General features: G+C 41.6%; 1 protein-coding gene across 1 annotated transcript in view; it reads right to left on the bottom strand.

Annotated features, from left to right (window-relative positions):
• Positions 1-12,179, bottom strand: part of LOC140491944 (NEDD4 family-interacting protein 1-like) — a 59,839-nt gene extending 47,660 nt beyond the window's left edge. The window contains exons 1-2 of the mRNA XM_072590436.1: positions 12,006-12,179; positions 924-1,014 (exon numbers count right to left, since the gene is read on the bottom strand). Of these exons, the coding sequence (XP_072446537.1) occupies positions 924-1,014; positions 12,006-12,035 (121 nt within the window). The 5' untranslated portion in view covers positions 12,036-12,179. The remainder of the gene's footprint in view (positions 1-923; positions 1,015-12,005) is intronic.
• Between the last annotated feature and the right edge of the window lie 745 nt (positions 12,180-12,924).

Raw genomic sequence — 12,924 nt, 5'->3', positions numbered from 1 at the left:
GGTACTCAGCCTTCATTTTGCTGGAAAAGTATTAATGAAACAGTATTAAAACTGTGACAAAGCACTGTGAAGTAATTGCGTTTAATGTTTTAATCTGCAAAATACACCACAATCACAGGAAAATGAAACAGCACAATGAGGGTCATCAACACAGGAAGCCCTGAATACATGAAAAAAATCAAATCAAGATAAATCATGCTGTAAATTCTCTATCCTTGACTGGATAAGGAGGTCTGGAGATATGAGGTCAAGCGCTGTACATCAACAATTGAGGGAAGGTGTGAGAGGGATAGGTTGAGTTCAACTGTGTCAAATGTTACAGAATGGTCAAGGAATACAGGAGAACTAGTGCACTATGGTCAATTCGCAGGGGTGTCACGTTACTGTGATAGAGGCAGTTTCAGTGCTGTACCAGGGAGAAAATCTGACAAGTGAAATACAAACAGTCAACTCCAAGAAATATGGGCATAGAGACTGCAGATGAACATGTATTTGGTATGGTAATTGGGGATGGTAAATCAAGATGGAGTTTTTTGGGAGATGATGGTAATGTGAATTTTGAAAGACCTGAACTAACATTGTAAGCAGCTATCCTAAAAAGAAATCATGTTGGGTGGGCAGCAGTAGACAATTTGTTGAAAACAAGCATTTTTAAAAATGAGTCCCTGAAGAAAGCTGGCCTTTTCAAGTGATTGCTTGGCTATGAAGCAAAGAAAGAAGGCTTAGATGAAAAGCTCCTGACTTTCCTCTGGAAAATATTTTCCAACACGTAAATAAAATGTTTATTCACCCCCATATCATCATTCAAGACCTCAGTGAAAAACTGGCGAGCTATAACATATGCTCATCCTATAAAACCACTGCAGAATGCGTGACAAAGTGAGATGATACTTTCCTTCCAGTTAGTGCACAATTCAACATACCTGCACTTTCCACTGCAATACTGCTGTAAGGTGGAGGAGCAGCTTCAGCCCCAGATTCTGACACCTCCAATGGCTCTTCTTCATTCTGCAACTGCATTGACAAATGACAAATTAAAACCTGTGAAATCTGAAGTATTATTTAAAAGCAAACTTCAGGAATCAACATAAAATACTTGATGACTAGTTTGTTTTCAACCTCCAATGCAATACAGTTCAACAGAATCATTGCTTTCTCCCTTAACACACACAAGGCTATTCAGCCTGCTTACTTCATTAAACTAAAATCAAGTTGCTCATCCACACCCCTAAAAGGAGCTGCAATATGAGAAACTGTTAATGAGTTGAGATATTTTATTTGTGTGCAGGTAAAATTACTTTACATGTAATTGGTTTCACAGCTGAAAGCATTGCCTCTTTACTGAGATTCAGCTCCATTTGAAACAGAATACCAGTCACCTCAATGTGAAACTGCATGTTGGGTGGAGAAGGGAGAAAGAGATCACAGTCGGCTCAATGCCCTCTTCACGAGAGAAGAAAATGTCCAGATAGTGACCAGTAAAAGAAATCATAGTTTATATATTTTCCTTTCTCAATCATTGGTCCTGAGGCCCGATTTGGCTGGGATGAAATGTGTTGACATCCCAGCTCAACAACTTATAAACTATTTAATCATCTGGGGACATTGTTCGAAAATTAGAATAATTCTTACTCTCTGTCTGGATATCACGGTCATAGAAATCCACAAACCTCACATGTCGGTTAAATTATTTTGGCCAAGGTAGGTAGCATTTGTAAAATTTTAAATAAGGGATTTTGGATGTCTGTTTCTGGTAGAAACTGTTCTTGGAAGTGTTCCTTTAATGTCATTTTTGATAAGAAAACAGTAGGACTTGATTTCAGCCAAGGCAGCAATGTGTAAGGTCAAGATCCCCAACTTATAGAAAGCAGAAAAAAAGACACTTATCAGCCAATCCTGTTGAAAGTGAAAGAACGGACAGCATTCACGACCAGGATTGGACTTCGTTGCAACATCCAACATATTATATTCTGTAATCATTAGCTGAAAAATGTGTTGCTGGAAAAGCGCAGAAGGGCAGGCAGCATCCAAGGAGCAGGAGAATCGACGTTTCGGGCATAGCCCTTCTTCAGGAATGAGGAGGGTGTGCCAAGCAGGCTAAGATAAAAGGTAGGGAGGAGGGACTTGGGGGAGGGCGTTGGGAATACGATAGGTGGAAGGAGGTTAAGGCGAGGGTGATAGGCCAGAGAGGGGTTGGGGGCGGAGAGGTTGGGAAGAAGATTGCAGGTCAAGAAGGCGGTGCTGAGTCCGAGGGTTGGGACTGAGATAAGGTGGGGGGAGGGGAAATGAGGAAGCTGGAGAAATCGGAGTTCATCCCTTGTGGTTGGAGGGTTCCTAGGCGAAAGATGAGGCGCTCTTCCTCCAGGCGTTGTGTTGCCATGGTCTGGCGATGGAGGAGGCCAAGGACCTGCTTGGCAGAGTGGGAGGGGGAGTTAAAGTGTTCAGCCACAGGGCGGTTGGGTTGGTTGGTGCGGGTCTCCCAGAGGTGTTCTCTGAAACCTTCCGCAAGTAGGCGGCCTGTCTCTCCAATGTAGAGCAGGCCACATCAAGTGCAGCGGATGCTGTAAATGATGTATGTGGATGTGCAGGTGAATTTGCGACGGATATGGAAAGATCCCTTGGGACCTTGGAGGGAAGTGAGGGGGGGAAGTGTGGGCGCAAGTTTTGCATTTCTGGCGGTTGCAGGGAAAGGTGCCGGGAGTGGAGGTTGGGTTGGTGGGGGGTGTGGACATGACGAGGGAGTCGCGGAGGGAGTGGTCTTTCCGGAACGCCGATAGGGGAGGGGAGGGAGGGAAATATATCCTTGGTGGTGGGGTCTGTTTGGAGGTGGCAGAAATGATGAAGGATGATATGATGTATCTGGAGGTTGGTGGGGTGGTAGGTGAGGACCAGTGGGGTTCTGTCCTGGTGGCGATCGGAGGAGCGGGAAATGGAGGAGATGTGGTGGAGAGCATCGTCAACCACATCTGAGGGGAAACTGCAGTCTTTGAAGAAGGAGGCCATCTGGATTGTTCAGTATTGGAATTGGTCCCCCTGGGAGCAGATGCGGCGGAGGCGAAGGAATTGGGAATATGGGATGGCATTTTTTTTTTTTTACAGGGGGCAGGGTGGGAGGAGGTGTAATTTTTCTGTAAGCATTATCCAAGTTCAGAACAATGAAAGTTACAGGAGACTGCATGTGCTTGTGATCATTGGGTTTCCTGGAGAGGGGAAATAGGGCAGGGTCATGCACAGTCAGAGTCAAAGAGATGTACAGCATGGAAACAGACGCTTCGGTCCAACCCGTCCATGCCGACCAGACATCCCAACCCAATCTAGTCCCATCTGCCAGCACCCAGCCCATATCCCTCCAAAACCTTCCTATTCATATACCCATCCAAAAGCATTTTAAATGTTGCAATTGTACCAGCCTCCACCACTTTCTCTGGCAGCTCATTCCATACACGTACTATCCTCTGCGTGAAAAAGTTGCTCCTTAGGTCTCTTTTATATCTTTCCCCTCTCACCCTAAAACCTATGCCCTCTAGTTCTGGACTCCCCGACTCCAGGGAAAAGACTTTGTCGATTTATCCTATAATTTTGTAAACCTCCCTAAGGTCACCCCTCAGCCTCCGACGCTCCAGAGAAAACAGCCCCAGCCTGTTCAACTTCTCCCTATAGCTCAAATCCTCTAACCCTGGCAACACCCTTGTAAATCTTTTCTGAACCCTTTCAAGTTTCACAACATCTTTCCGATAGGAAGGAGACCAGAACTGCACGCAATATTCCAACAGCGGCCTAACCAATATCCTGTACAGCCGCAACACGACTTCCCAACTCCTGTACTCAATACTCTGACCAATAAAGAAAAGCATACCAAACGCCTTCCTCACTATACTATCTATTTGCGACTCCACTTTCAAGGAACTATGAACCTGCACTCCAAGGTCTCTTTAGAACATAGAACATTACAGCGCAGTACAAGCCCTTTGGCCCTCGATGGTGTGCCGATGTGTCATACCAATCTGAAGCCCATCTGACCTACACTATTCCATGTACGTCCATATGCTTGCCCAATGACGACTTAAATGTACTTAAAGTTGGCAAATTTACTACTGTTGCAGGCAAAGCATTCCATACTCGTACTACTCTCAGAGTAAAGAAACTACCTCTGACATCTGTCCTATATCTATCACCCCTCAGTTTAAAGCTATGCCCCCTCATGCTCGACGCCACCATTCTTGGAAAAGGGCTCTCCCTGTCCACCCTATCTAACCATCTGATTATGTTATGTCTCTTTGTTCAGCAACACTCCCTAGGACCTTGCCATTAAGTGTATAAGTCCTGCCAAGATTTGCTTTCCCAAAATGCAGTACCTCACATTTATCTGAATTAAACTCCATCTGCCACTTCTCAGCCCATTGGCCCATCTGGTCAAAATCCTGTTGTAATCTGAGGGAACCCTCTTCGCTGTCCACCGCACCTCCAATTTTGGTGTCATCTGCAAACTTATTAACTATACCTCTTATCCTCGCATCCAAATCATTTATATAAATGACAAAAAGTAGAGGACCCAGCACCAATCCTTGTGGCACTCCACTGTCACAGACCTCCAGAATGAAAAACAACCCTTCACCACCACCCTCTGTCTTGTACCTTTGAGCCAGTTCTGTATCCAAATGGCGAGTTCTCCCTGTATTCCGTGAGATCTAACCTTGCTAATCAGTCTCCCATGGGGAACCTTGTCGAACGCCTTACTGAAGTCCATATAGATCACATCTACCGCTCTGCCCTCATCAATCCTCTTTGTTACTTCTTCAAAAAACTCAATCAAGTTTGTGAGACATGGTTTTCCACACACAAAGCCATGTTGATGATCCCTAATCAGTCCTTGCCTTTGCAAATACATCCTGTCCCTCAGGATTTTCTCCAACAACTTGCCCACCACCGACTCAGGCTCATTGGTCTATAGTTCCCTGGCTTGTCCTTACTACCCTTCTTAAACACTGGCACCACGTTAGTCAACCTCCAGTCTTCCAGCACCTCACCTGTGACAATCGATGATACAAATATCTCAGCAAGAGGCCCAGCAATCACTTCTCTAGCTTCCCACAGAGTTCTAGGGTACACCTGATCAGGTCCTGTGGATTTATCCACCTTTAACCTTTTCAAGACATCCAGCACTTCCTCCTCTGTAATCTGGACATTTTGAAGATGTCACCATCTATTTCCGTACAGTCTATACCTTCCATATCCTTTTCCACAGTAAATACTGATGCAAAATACTCGTTTAGTATCTCCCCCATTTTCTGTGGCTCCACATAAAGGCCGCCTTGCTGATCTTTGAGGGGCCCTATTCTCTCACTAGTTACCCTTTTGTTCTTAATGTATTTGTAAAAACTCTTTGGATTCTCCTTAATTCTATTTGCCAAAGATATTGCATGCCCCTTTTTTGCCCTCCTGATTTCCCTCTTAAGTAAACTCCTACTTCCTTTATACTGTAAGGAATCACTCAATCTATTCTGTCTATACCTTAGATATGCTTCCTTTTGTTTTGTGAACCAAAGCCTCAATTTCTTTAGTCATCCAGCATTCCCTATACCTACCAGTCTTTCCTAACAGGAGTATACTTTCTCTGGATTCCCGTTTTCTCATTTTTTAAAGGCTTCCCATTTTCCAGCCGTCCCTTTACTGAAACTAAACGGATAACATATGTGAGTACCATTTATTCAATGGAGCCTTTTTAGGAACTCAATGTATTTTACTGGGAAAAAAAAATTCATTCATAGGTGGAGGTCATGGATCATTGGGAGCATTTAATTTATCATATACTACCGGTGTTCTGAAGGAAGGCCTCTGGACTTGAAACACTTATAGTGTTTTCTCTCCACAAATGCTGCCCGACCTGCTGTTTCTCTAGCATTTCTTTAATTTAGGGGACTGAGCACTCAAGAACATTGGATTGGTCATTCCAAATGCCCATTTATTATTCAGCAATTAATTTCTTAATGACTACAAAGACAATAAGATCAATACAAAACTACAGTAATTCACACAGAAGACTAATCTAATCTGAAAACATTGCTCAAAATGTTACTTGCCTTTATTACCTGTAATATATAAAAGTTATTCGTTGTACATGCTTTGGAAATTGAGAGGAAAACTGGGATAAGCAGCTATTAACTACTCTAAATAAAGCTGCAATCAAACAGGAATTCAAACCGAAACTCCATTAACACATCTATAGATTTGGACCCGATTAACCAACCTCTCAGAAACAGAAAGCGCTATTACCCACCTTAACAAACCAAGACACATAGCAAGCGGGACAGAACACCAATGCTTCATCAGAGGCTCACTGATGATATTACCTGTATGGTGACGGAACGTCTGAGAATAAATCTAACAGCTCAGCAAACAAACTTAAAACCTCAAGCTGCAATATTAGAATTGCACTTGTAACTTCTAAAATAGTGAAAAATTGTTCTGCGTTCTGGTTACCAACAGCCAGTAATATTAAATTCTCCAAACAGCAAAAGGACATTCAAAAGAAATTCTTACATGGGATGTGGCCTAGCATTTGTTGCTAGGCCATTTCAGAGGGCAGTTAAGAGACAACCAAATTACTGTGAAGATGCTGTCACATGTAAACAGACCAGGTAAGGTTGGCAGATTTCTTTCCCGAAAGAAATGAGTGAACCAGATGAATTTTTATAATAATTGCAATGGTTGCATGGTCATAAGGCTACCTTTTAATGATCGATATTATGATAACAACATAAAATAAGTCAGCACAAATTCAAGAACAAGTCAGACAAGCTGAAAGAGATGAAGATTACCATGAAACCTCATGAGGAAAGTTAACCAATCACGCAGCCCACAACCAAAAAAAAACAATCCTTCAGGTAAGCTTGATTGATAACATATACAAGTAGCTTGACGTGAAGTAATTATTTGTGACCGACCAGATAAACAAGATCATGCCATAAAATACAAAAGGATGCATTGGTGTCAAGACAACACTAAGCCATCCTTACCCAAAGAAGTCACTGTCAGCATTAACAAAGACGACAATTTGTATTGCACAGATCATCAACATTCTATTTACAAAACACCTAAGTAATGAAAGGAATTGGATCTAAACAATAACCAATACAATGATACTGTCTATTCCAGTTACAGTTCGCTTCCATAAACCATTAGTTAATACAATGCCATCTGTTCTCAACTACAAGGTTGAATGCAACAACAGCTCATGGAGGTGACATACTTACACATACAACAAATTTACACCTTCCATTTTCTTTGAAATGTTGCAAGGAATGCACTGAAGGAGTACTCAAACTATTTTATTGACCCATCATCAATTCCTTAAAAATAATAAAAGGGATCACGCATCCAATATTCTTGTCCTCCTTGGACAAGGTTAGTGACAATTTCCTTCTAGAGTGGAAGGGTTGGGGCAGACATTTGTAAGATTTGTAGAGTTCACTGAGGTCAAGTTGGCTTCAAGACAAATTGACTGATGTCAGCTCAAGGTCAAGAGCTGACATCAGTCAATTTGTCTGGTGCTGGAAAAACACAGATCAGGCAGCATCTGAGCAGGATGAGAAAGTCTATAGCCTTAAAACTTGTCTTTAGACTAAAATGTAATGCTGAATTTTTGAACACATTTACTGCACTAGAAAACAGACAGGCAGGAAGGCTCAGAAGAAGAGGGGGGAACTCAAGGAATGCAAAAGATAGGGACATCTGTACTCACCAAGTGATAACAGGATGCTATAAGGCAATTAAGAACATTTGCCTTAGCATTGGTGAATCTGTGTGAACATGACACCAAGTGATAATATTCACGGCTGTTCCTTTGTGAAATTAATGAGTGCGTTTGATTCTGACCCTGAAACAAAACTTAGTACTATCAAAAGCCTTGTAATTAACAGTCAGATCCTGTCAATTATAATGTATTCTTATTACCCCTTGCAAGTGGGGCAGACACAGAAAAACATCTTTGCTGTTATAAGACCCTGACTTGAGAGTTCAAAAGGACACCAGAGAGACCATTTTAAAGCTGAGTCTGCTGAGGCCAGTAGAAAATTAACTCTTAGTGTTTACCGGCTATGGATTGAATTTAAGCATTTTCAGACTTTATGATATTTAATTGCCAATACCAGTTATTAAATATAAATTCTGTAAAAGGTAATATTGACAAAGCTTTAACTTACTTGCTGTTCTTGCAGACCACTCTACAGACCTTACAGATTGCCCCACTGTCAATTCTAACTCATCAGATCTTATGTCTCATTTGAATTTGAATCACAACCCTGAAAAGAAAGCATGTTTAATTCAAAGACTAATGAATCAGTTTAAATGCAACCTTACGGTAACATCTCAGTCTCAGTACAGAATGATTCAGTGCTTAAAAAGCTGGAGTCTGTTCCTAGCTTTCATAAAAAGTTATTCTAAGCCTAACATTGAAAAGATTCTGGCACAATGTGTCAGGAATCCATTTTGTAAAATAATTGTATCAGACATTTGAGCTGAGCAAGGTTACCTTATGAACTCTCCAATTAGCTCAGACTAGTACCTCTTTATGATAGGAGTTTATCACTAGTAGGCGCCTAACTCGGCTGGATATGTTTTTCCAACCTGATGAATTGCTTAGGGGCTGTAGGAGTGATTAGTCAAGCATACACAGACCTGTCAATTAACTTTTCTTCCTTACAAGTTATTGTCTTTCACTGTTATCTGTCTAATTAAGAACTTGCAATGTTTTTGTAAACTTTTGTATAAAGGAAGCCACTTTGTCGCAGTACATCGGAGTAGCCTGCGGGGCACTTGAAAAGCCAGTACCCTACTCTTATTAGAACCTAGTTAGTTTAGCTTATAGGCATCAATGTTATGTGTAACAATGACAGTGATGCTATTGGTAAATAAAGGGGATGACTAAAATTAAACTAGTCTCTCAGTAAGAGGTTTCTTTTATTCCAGTTCGATCTCCAGGATGAACCAAGAGAGAGGCTAACAGGTCTGAGTCCATAAGGGATTCCCTGGGCCGTCTCAAATCTGTACTTTAACAAGGAGAATCGATATTTCAGGCATAAGCCCTTCATCAGGAATGATGCTCATTCCTGAAGGACTTATGCCTGAAACTTTGTTTCTCCTGCTCCTCGGATGCTGCCTGACCTGATGTGCTTTTCCAGCACCACACTTTCAACTCTGATCTCCAGCATCTGCAGTCCTCACTTTCTACCACCTGATGTTAACTCAAGGCAGCTAACCATCACTATTGCAAACTTGTCAGTCCAAATCTAAGTTAGTAGCTCAACCAAACCAAAAGGATACTTTTGCTGGTTCACCAGCCAAATTTAACTCTATTCTACCATTATCACTAGTCAACATATTGGGCTCTCCATTGAACATTACTGTGAGAGGACCACGTAAAATAATTTGCATTTATTTGATGTTTTTAATGGCTGTACAACACATCATGATGCATCACAAGCAGCAGATGGAAAATGGACAGATCGTTAGGAGAGATTGCCAAGACCTGGTTCCCAGAGACGAGTTTCAAAAATTGTCTTAAACACAGGGGAATTTAAGGACAGACTTTCAAAGAATGGCTTCTCTAAGATTTTCAATTCAGTAGAGGGGAGGGAATTCTTCTTTCAAAGGTAGGATTCATCTTTCAAAGCAAAGGCATGTGTTCCAAAACAATTTGCATTTGACACATTGTGAGAACATAATCTCATGTTGGCATTCACTGCAGGTGGGAATAAAAGAAATCGTTTAAAAGAAACACAAATACCCTTCCAAACTGAATTACAAAATGTAAAGTTTGTTTTACACATGACCAAACAAGATGATAACCTCCCAACCCAAGGGGAAGTAAAATCTCTGACAGTACTCTTATAAATGTAACAATCAATTTGATAGCAAGTTATCTAACAAAACAGGCAGAGGGCCAATACCTAATGGAGTAATGTTTCTGGGAACTAATCAGTTCAAGAGTAGAGATACAAATCTACCTTTGGAAAGCTCTGCCTACTGGAACAAAAGTGGATTATGACATTAGTTCCAGTAACTATAAAGGGAGGACAAAAAAACCCCAAAAAGTATACAACTTATTTTACTGTTTTTAGTAATATGTAGCAATTCCCACAGAACACTAATTTACATATTTCCAGAAAATTTCAACAAAAGAAGTGAGCTCTTATGATTTGAATTATGCCCAAGTCACCTCTTTAACTGCAGTAGTTTCCAAAAGACAGTAACACAACCGGTCACAAGTTTGCCTTAAAAATGCAGAATCAGCTATTTAAATGAATCATGCGCTGACTCCTTCCTGACCATTTTCTTCTTTAGATATAAATTGTGTGTTTCTGTATTAATGCTGATAGTCTTAAAATGTCTTACTTCTCAAAAGCTTCCTGTATAGATCTCAGGAATGAATTCTTCCTAAGGATTAATCAGCTGTCCAATCAAACATTTAAAATCTAAACGCTTAAAAAGAGGACAGTTTTGTTCCATTTTGTCAAGTTCTACCATTACAGCATTTTATCCATAAGTCATTATATATCTGGAACAAACAAAAATTATATCCCTTTCTATTCAACCACAAAATAACATGCCTACGAAGGTTTACAAGTCACAACAACTACTTAAGATAGAACTCACATAGCTTTATGCCTTACTGTACAGCACCTCCTATTCAATTATTCTGCACTATATTCTAAAAATGCATACAAAAATATTTTACTTAAAAAACAAATTCTAAATCAGGAATGGAGATTATCATCATAGAACTATGTAGTAAATGAGGCAATTAATTAAAAAAAGCCAACCTGAATTTTATAACATTTAACATAGTAAAACATCCCAAAGCATTTCATTGAAACTTGTACAAACAACATTAAAAAGGCGCAGTAACTTGCAGAGAAAAAGGCAGAGAAGCATAATTACAGATTAAATTGGATTCAGGAGTGACTTGTCTGCAGTGTCTGGTAGCCACCCTCTACTGTCACAAGCGAATACTGTTACAAAACATTCCTGGCGCTTTCCTTCGATATTAGTTTCCATTAGGGATGGAGCAGCCACTATATCAAGGTTGCACCTCACCACTCAAAACGCAAACTGATCAGCTGTGAAGTATTTATAGTAGTGGCAATTATTTATAAAACTGGTAAATTAGACATCCTGTTCAGACGGTCTGAGTCTTTGCTTGTTTTTAAAATCAGAATTCATGTCTCCAAATGTTGCTTTGGGCCCCATAATGCGTTCTACCCAGACATCAATGTATTTTTGCTTAAAGTAAAACTTTGTTCTTGTTGGAAATAATTGACTTGCAGTGTCCTTGAGGGATAGACTGAGAGAGTTAGACATTCCAGTCGTTTGTGGGAAAGGTCTCAAAAGTAGATTTGTGACTCCAAAGCGTGCAACTTATAATCTAATTTCAAGCAAGTCGCTCCCCCAAAAAAGTTTGCAATTCTAATCAAGAGTGTTTTTAAACTGCTACTCTCAGCACTGCAATGTTGACAGCTTCCGCAATCCTTTGACCTCAGGTTGTCGACAAGTGATTGACGCGGGCTCTCACCAGGACTAAGAGACTGTGAAACCTTATTTCAAGGCTTATGGGGACGTTTTGTGGCGAGTGACACGAATCCAGTCCAGATGTTAAAGCAAGGTGTGTGACCGTGACTGGCAACGATCAAGGTGTTCAGAAATGCTAAATTTCCCAACACCGGTAAAGGCATTTCCGCCCCAAACACGACCTTTGGTACGTAACACTTTTAATAAAGGACTGAATAGCACTGGATTAACAACCATATTGTTTCCTATTGATCACCGATATTTATTAAATCCAGTGCCACGTCTCACAAACGCTTTCGTCGTCTCCCCCACCCCCATCCATTTTAGAGGGTTCTCGGCCTGGAGGAAAACGCCAAACCTCGGTGTCGCCCAGCCGTCGCCAGCCGGGCCGCCTGTGCGGGGCTGTTGGACCCTCCCTCCCCGGGGGAAACGCCACTCACCGCCTGATATCGATTACTGCTGTCCGCCATGGCGCAGCGAGCGAACAGGTCTTCCTGCGACGGAGCGGGAGGGTGGATGAGAGGAAGGAAAGCCGAGACGCCGCTGTTTATTTTCCTTGGGATTTCCGATCACCAACTGGTTCACGTCGCAGCCGCACCGGATGTGAGTGCCACAGATTTCGGGGACAGAGGCTGCCAACAGCGCCTCCCAGCCCGGCAGTATAGTCACTGCAAGCGCTGCAGAACATGACAGAGCTTCTATCTGAGAATGCTGATGCTACAATACTTTAGCAGAAGTAACTCTAATTTGCAGAGAGTGTAACATTTGCTCTTTTACTTCCTCCCTACTCAATATCTAAGGCGCCAAACACAGCTTCCAGGTGAAACAACGCTTTACCATCTAGTGTGTTGTACTCGTTGCTCACAATGTGGTCTTCTCTACATTGAAGAACAAATCGTAGGCTGTGTGACCAGTTCTCAGGACACCTATGTTGTGTATGCAAAAAAGACCCTGAGCTTCCAGTTGCTGGCACTTCAACACACACCATGTTTCCTTGGCCAATTTCTGTCTCAGGTTTTCTGTAGTGCTCCAGTGAAGCTCCACACAAGCTGGAGGAACAGCACTTCATTTTCCACTTAGGAATCCTGCAGTCTTCTGGACTTAATATCAAGTTCAACAATTTTAGGATTTGAGCACCTTTCCCAATGCTCTTCCCCCACCCAGCAGGCCTTGTCATCACATTGGCTGCTACCACACACTACTCATTGTCAACCACTATTTGTCCCCATTAGCAGCCCAGATTGACATTCAACTACTCCTTTGTCTGTTCAACTGTTTTTCTCTCTCATTGGGGTCTACCTTCACCAATCATTTACTATCCCTCCACCCCATCTTCTATATAACAAACATCCCTTTCCT

Source organism: Chiloscyllium punctatum, chromosome 20 (genome assembly GCF_047496795.1).
Source record: "Chiloscyllium punctatum isolate Juve2018m chromosome 20, sChiPun1.3, whole genome shotgun sequence".
NCBI classification, from domain to species: Eukaryota; Metazoa; Chordata; class Chondrichthyes; order Orectolobiformes; family Hemiscylliidae; genus Chiloscyllium; species Chiloscyllium punctatum.
The sequence above is the reverse complement of the archived record's forward strand: the minus strand, read 5'-3'. Positions and strand labels throughout refer to the sequence as shown.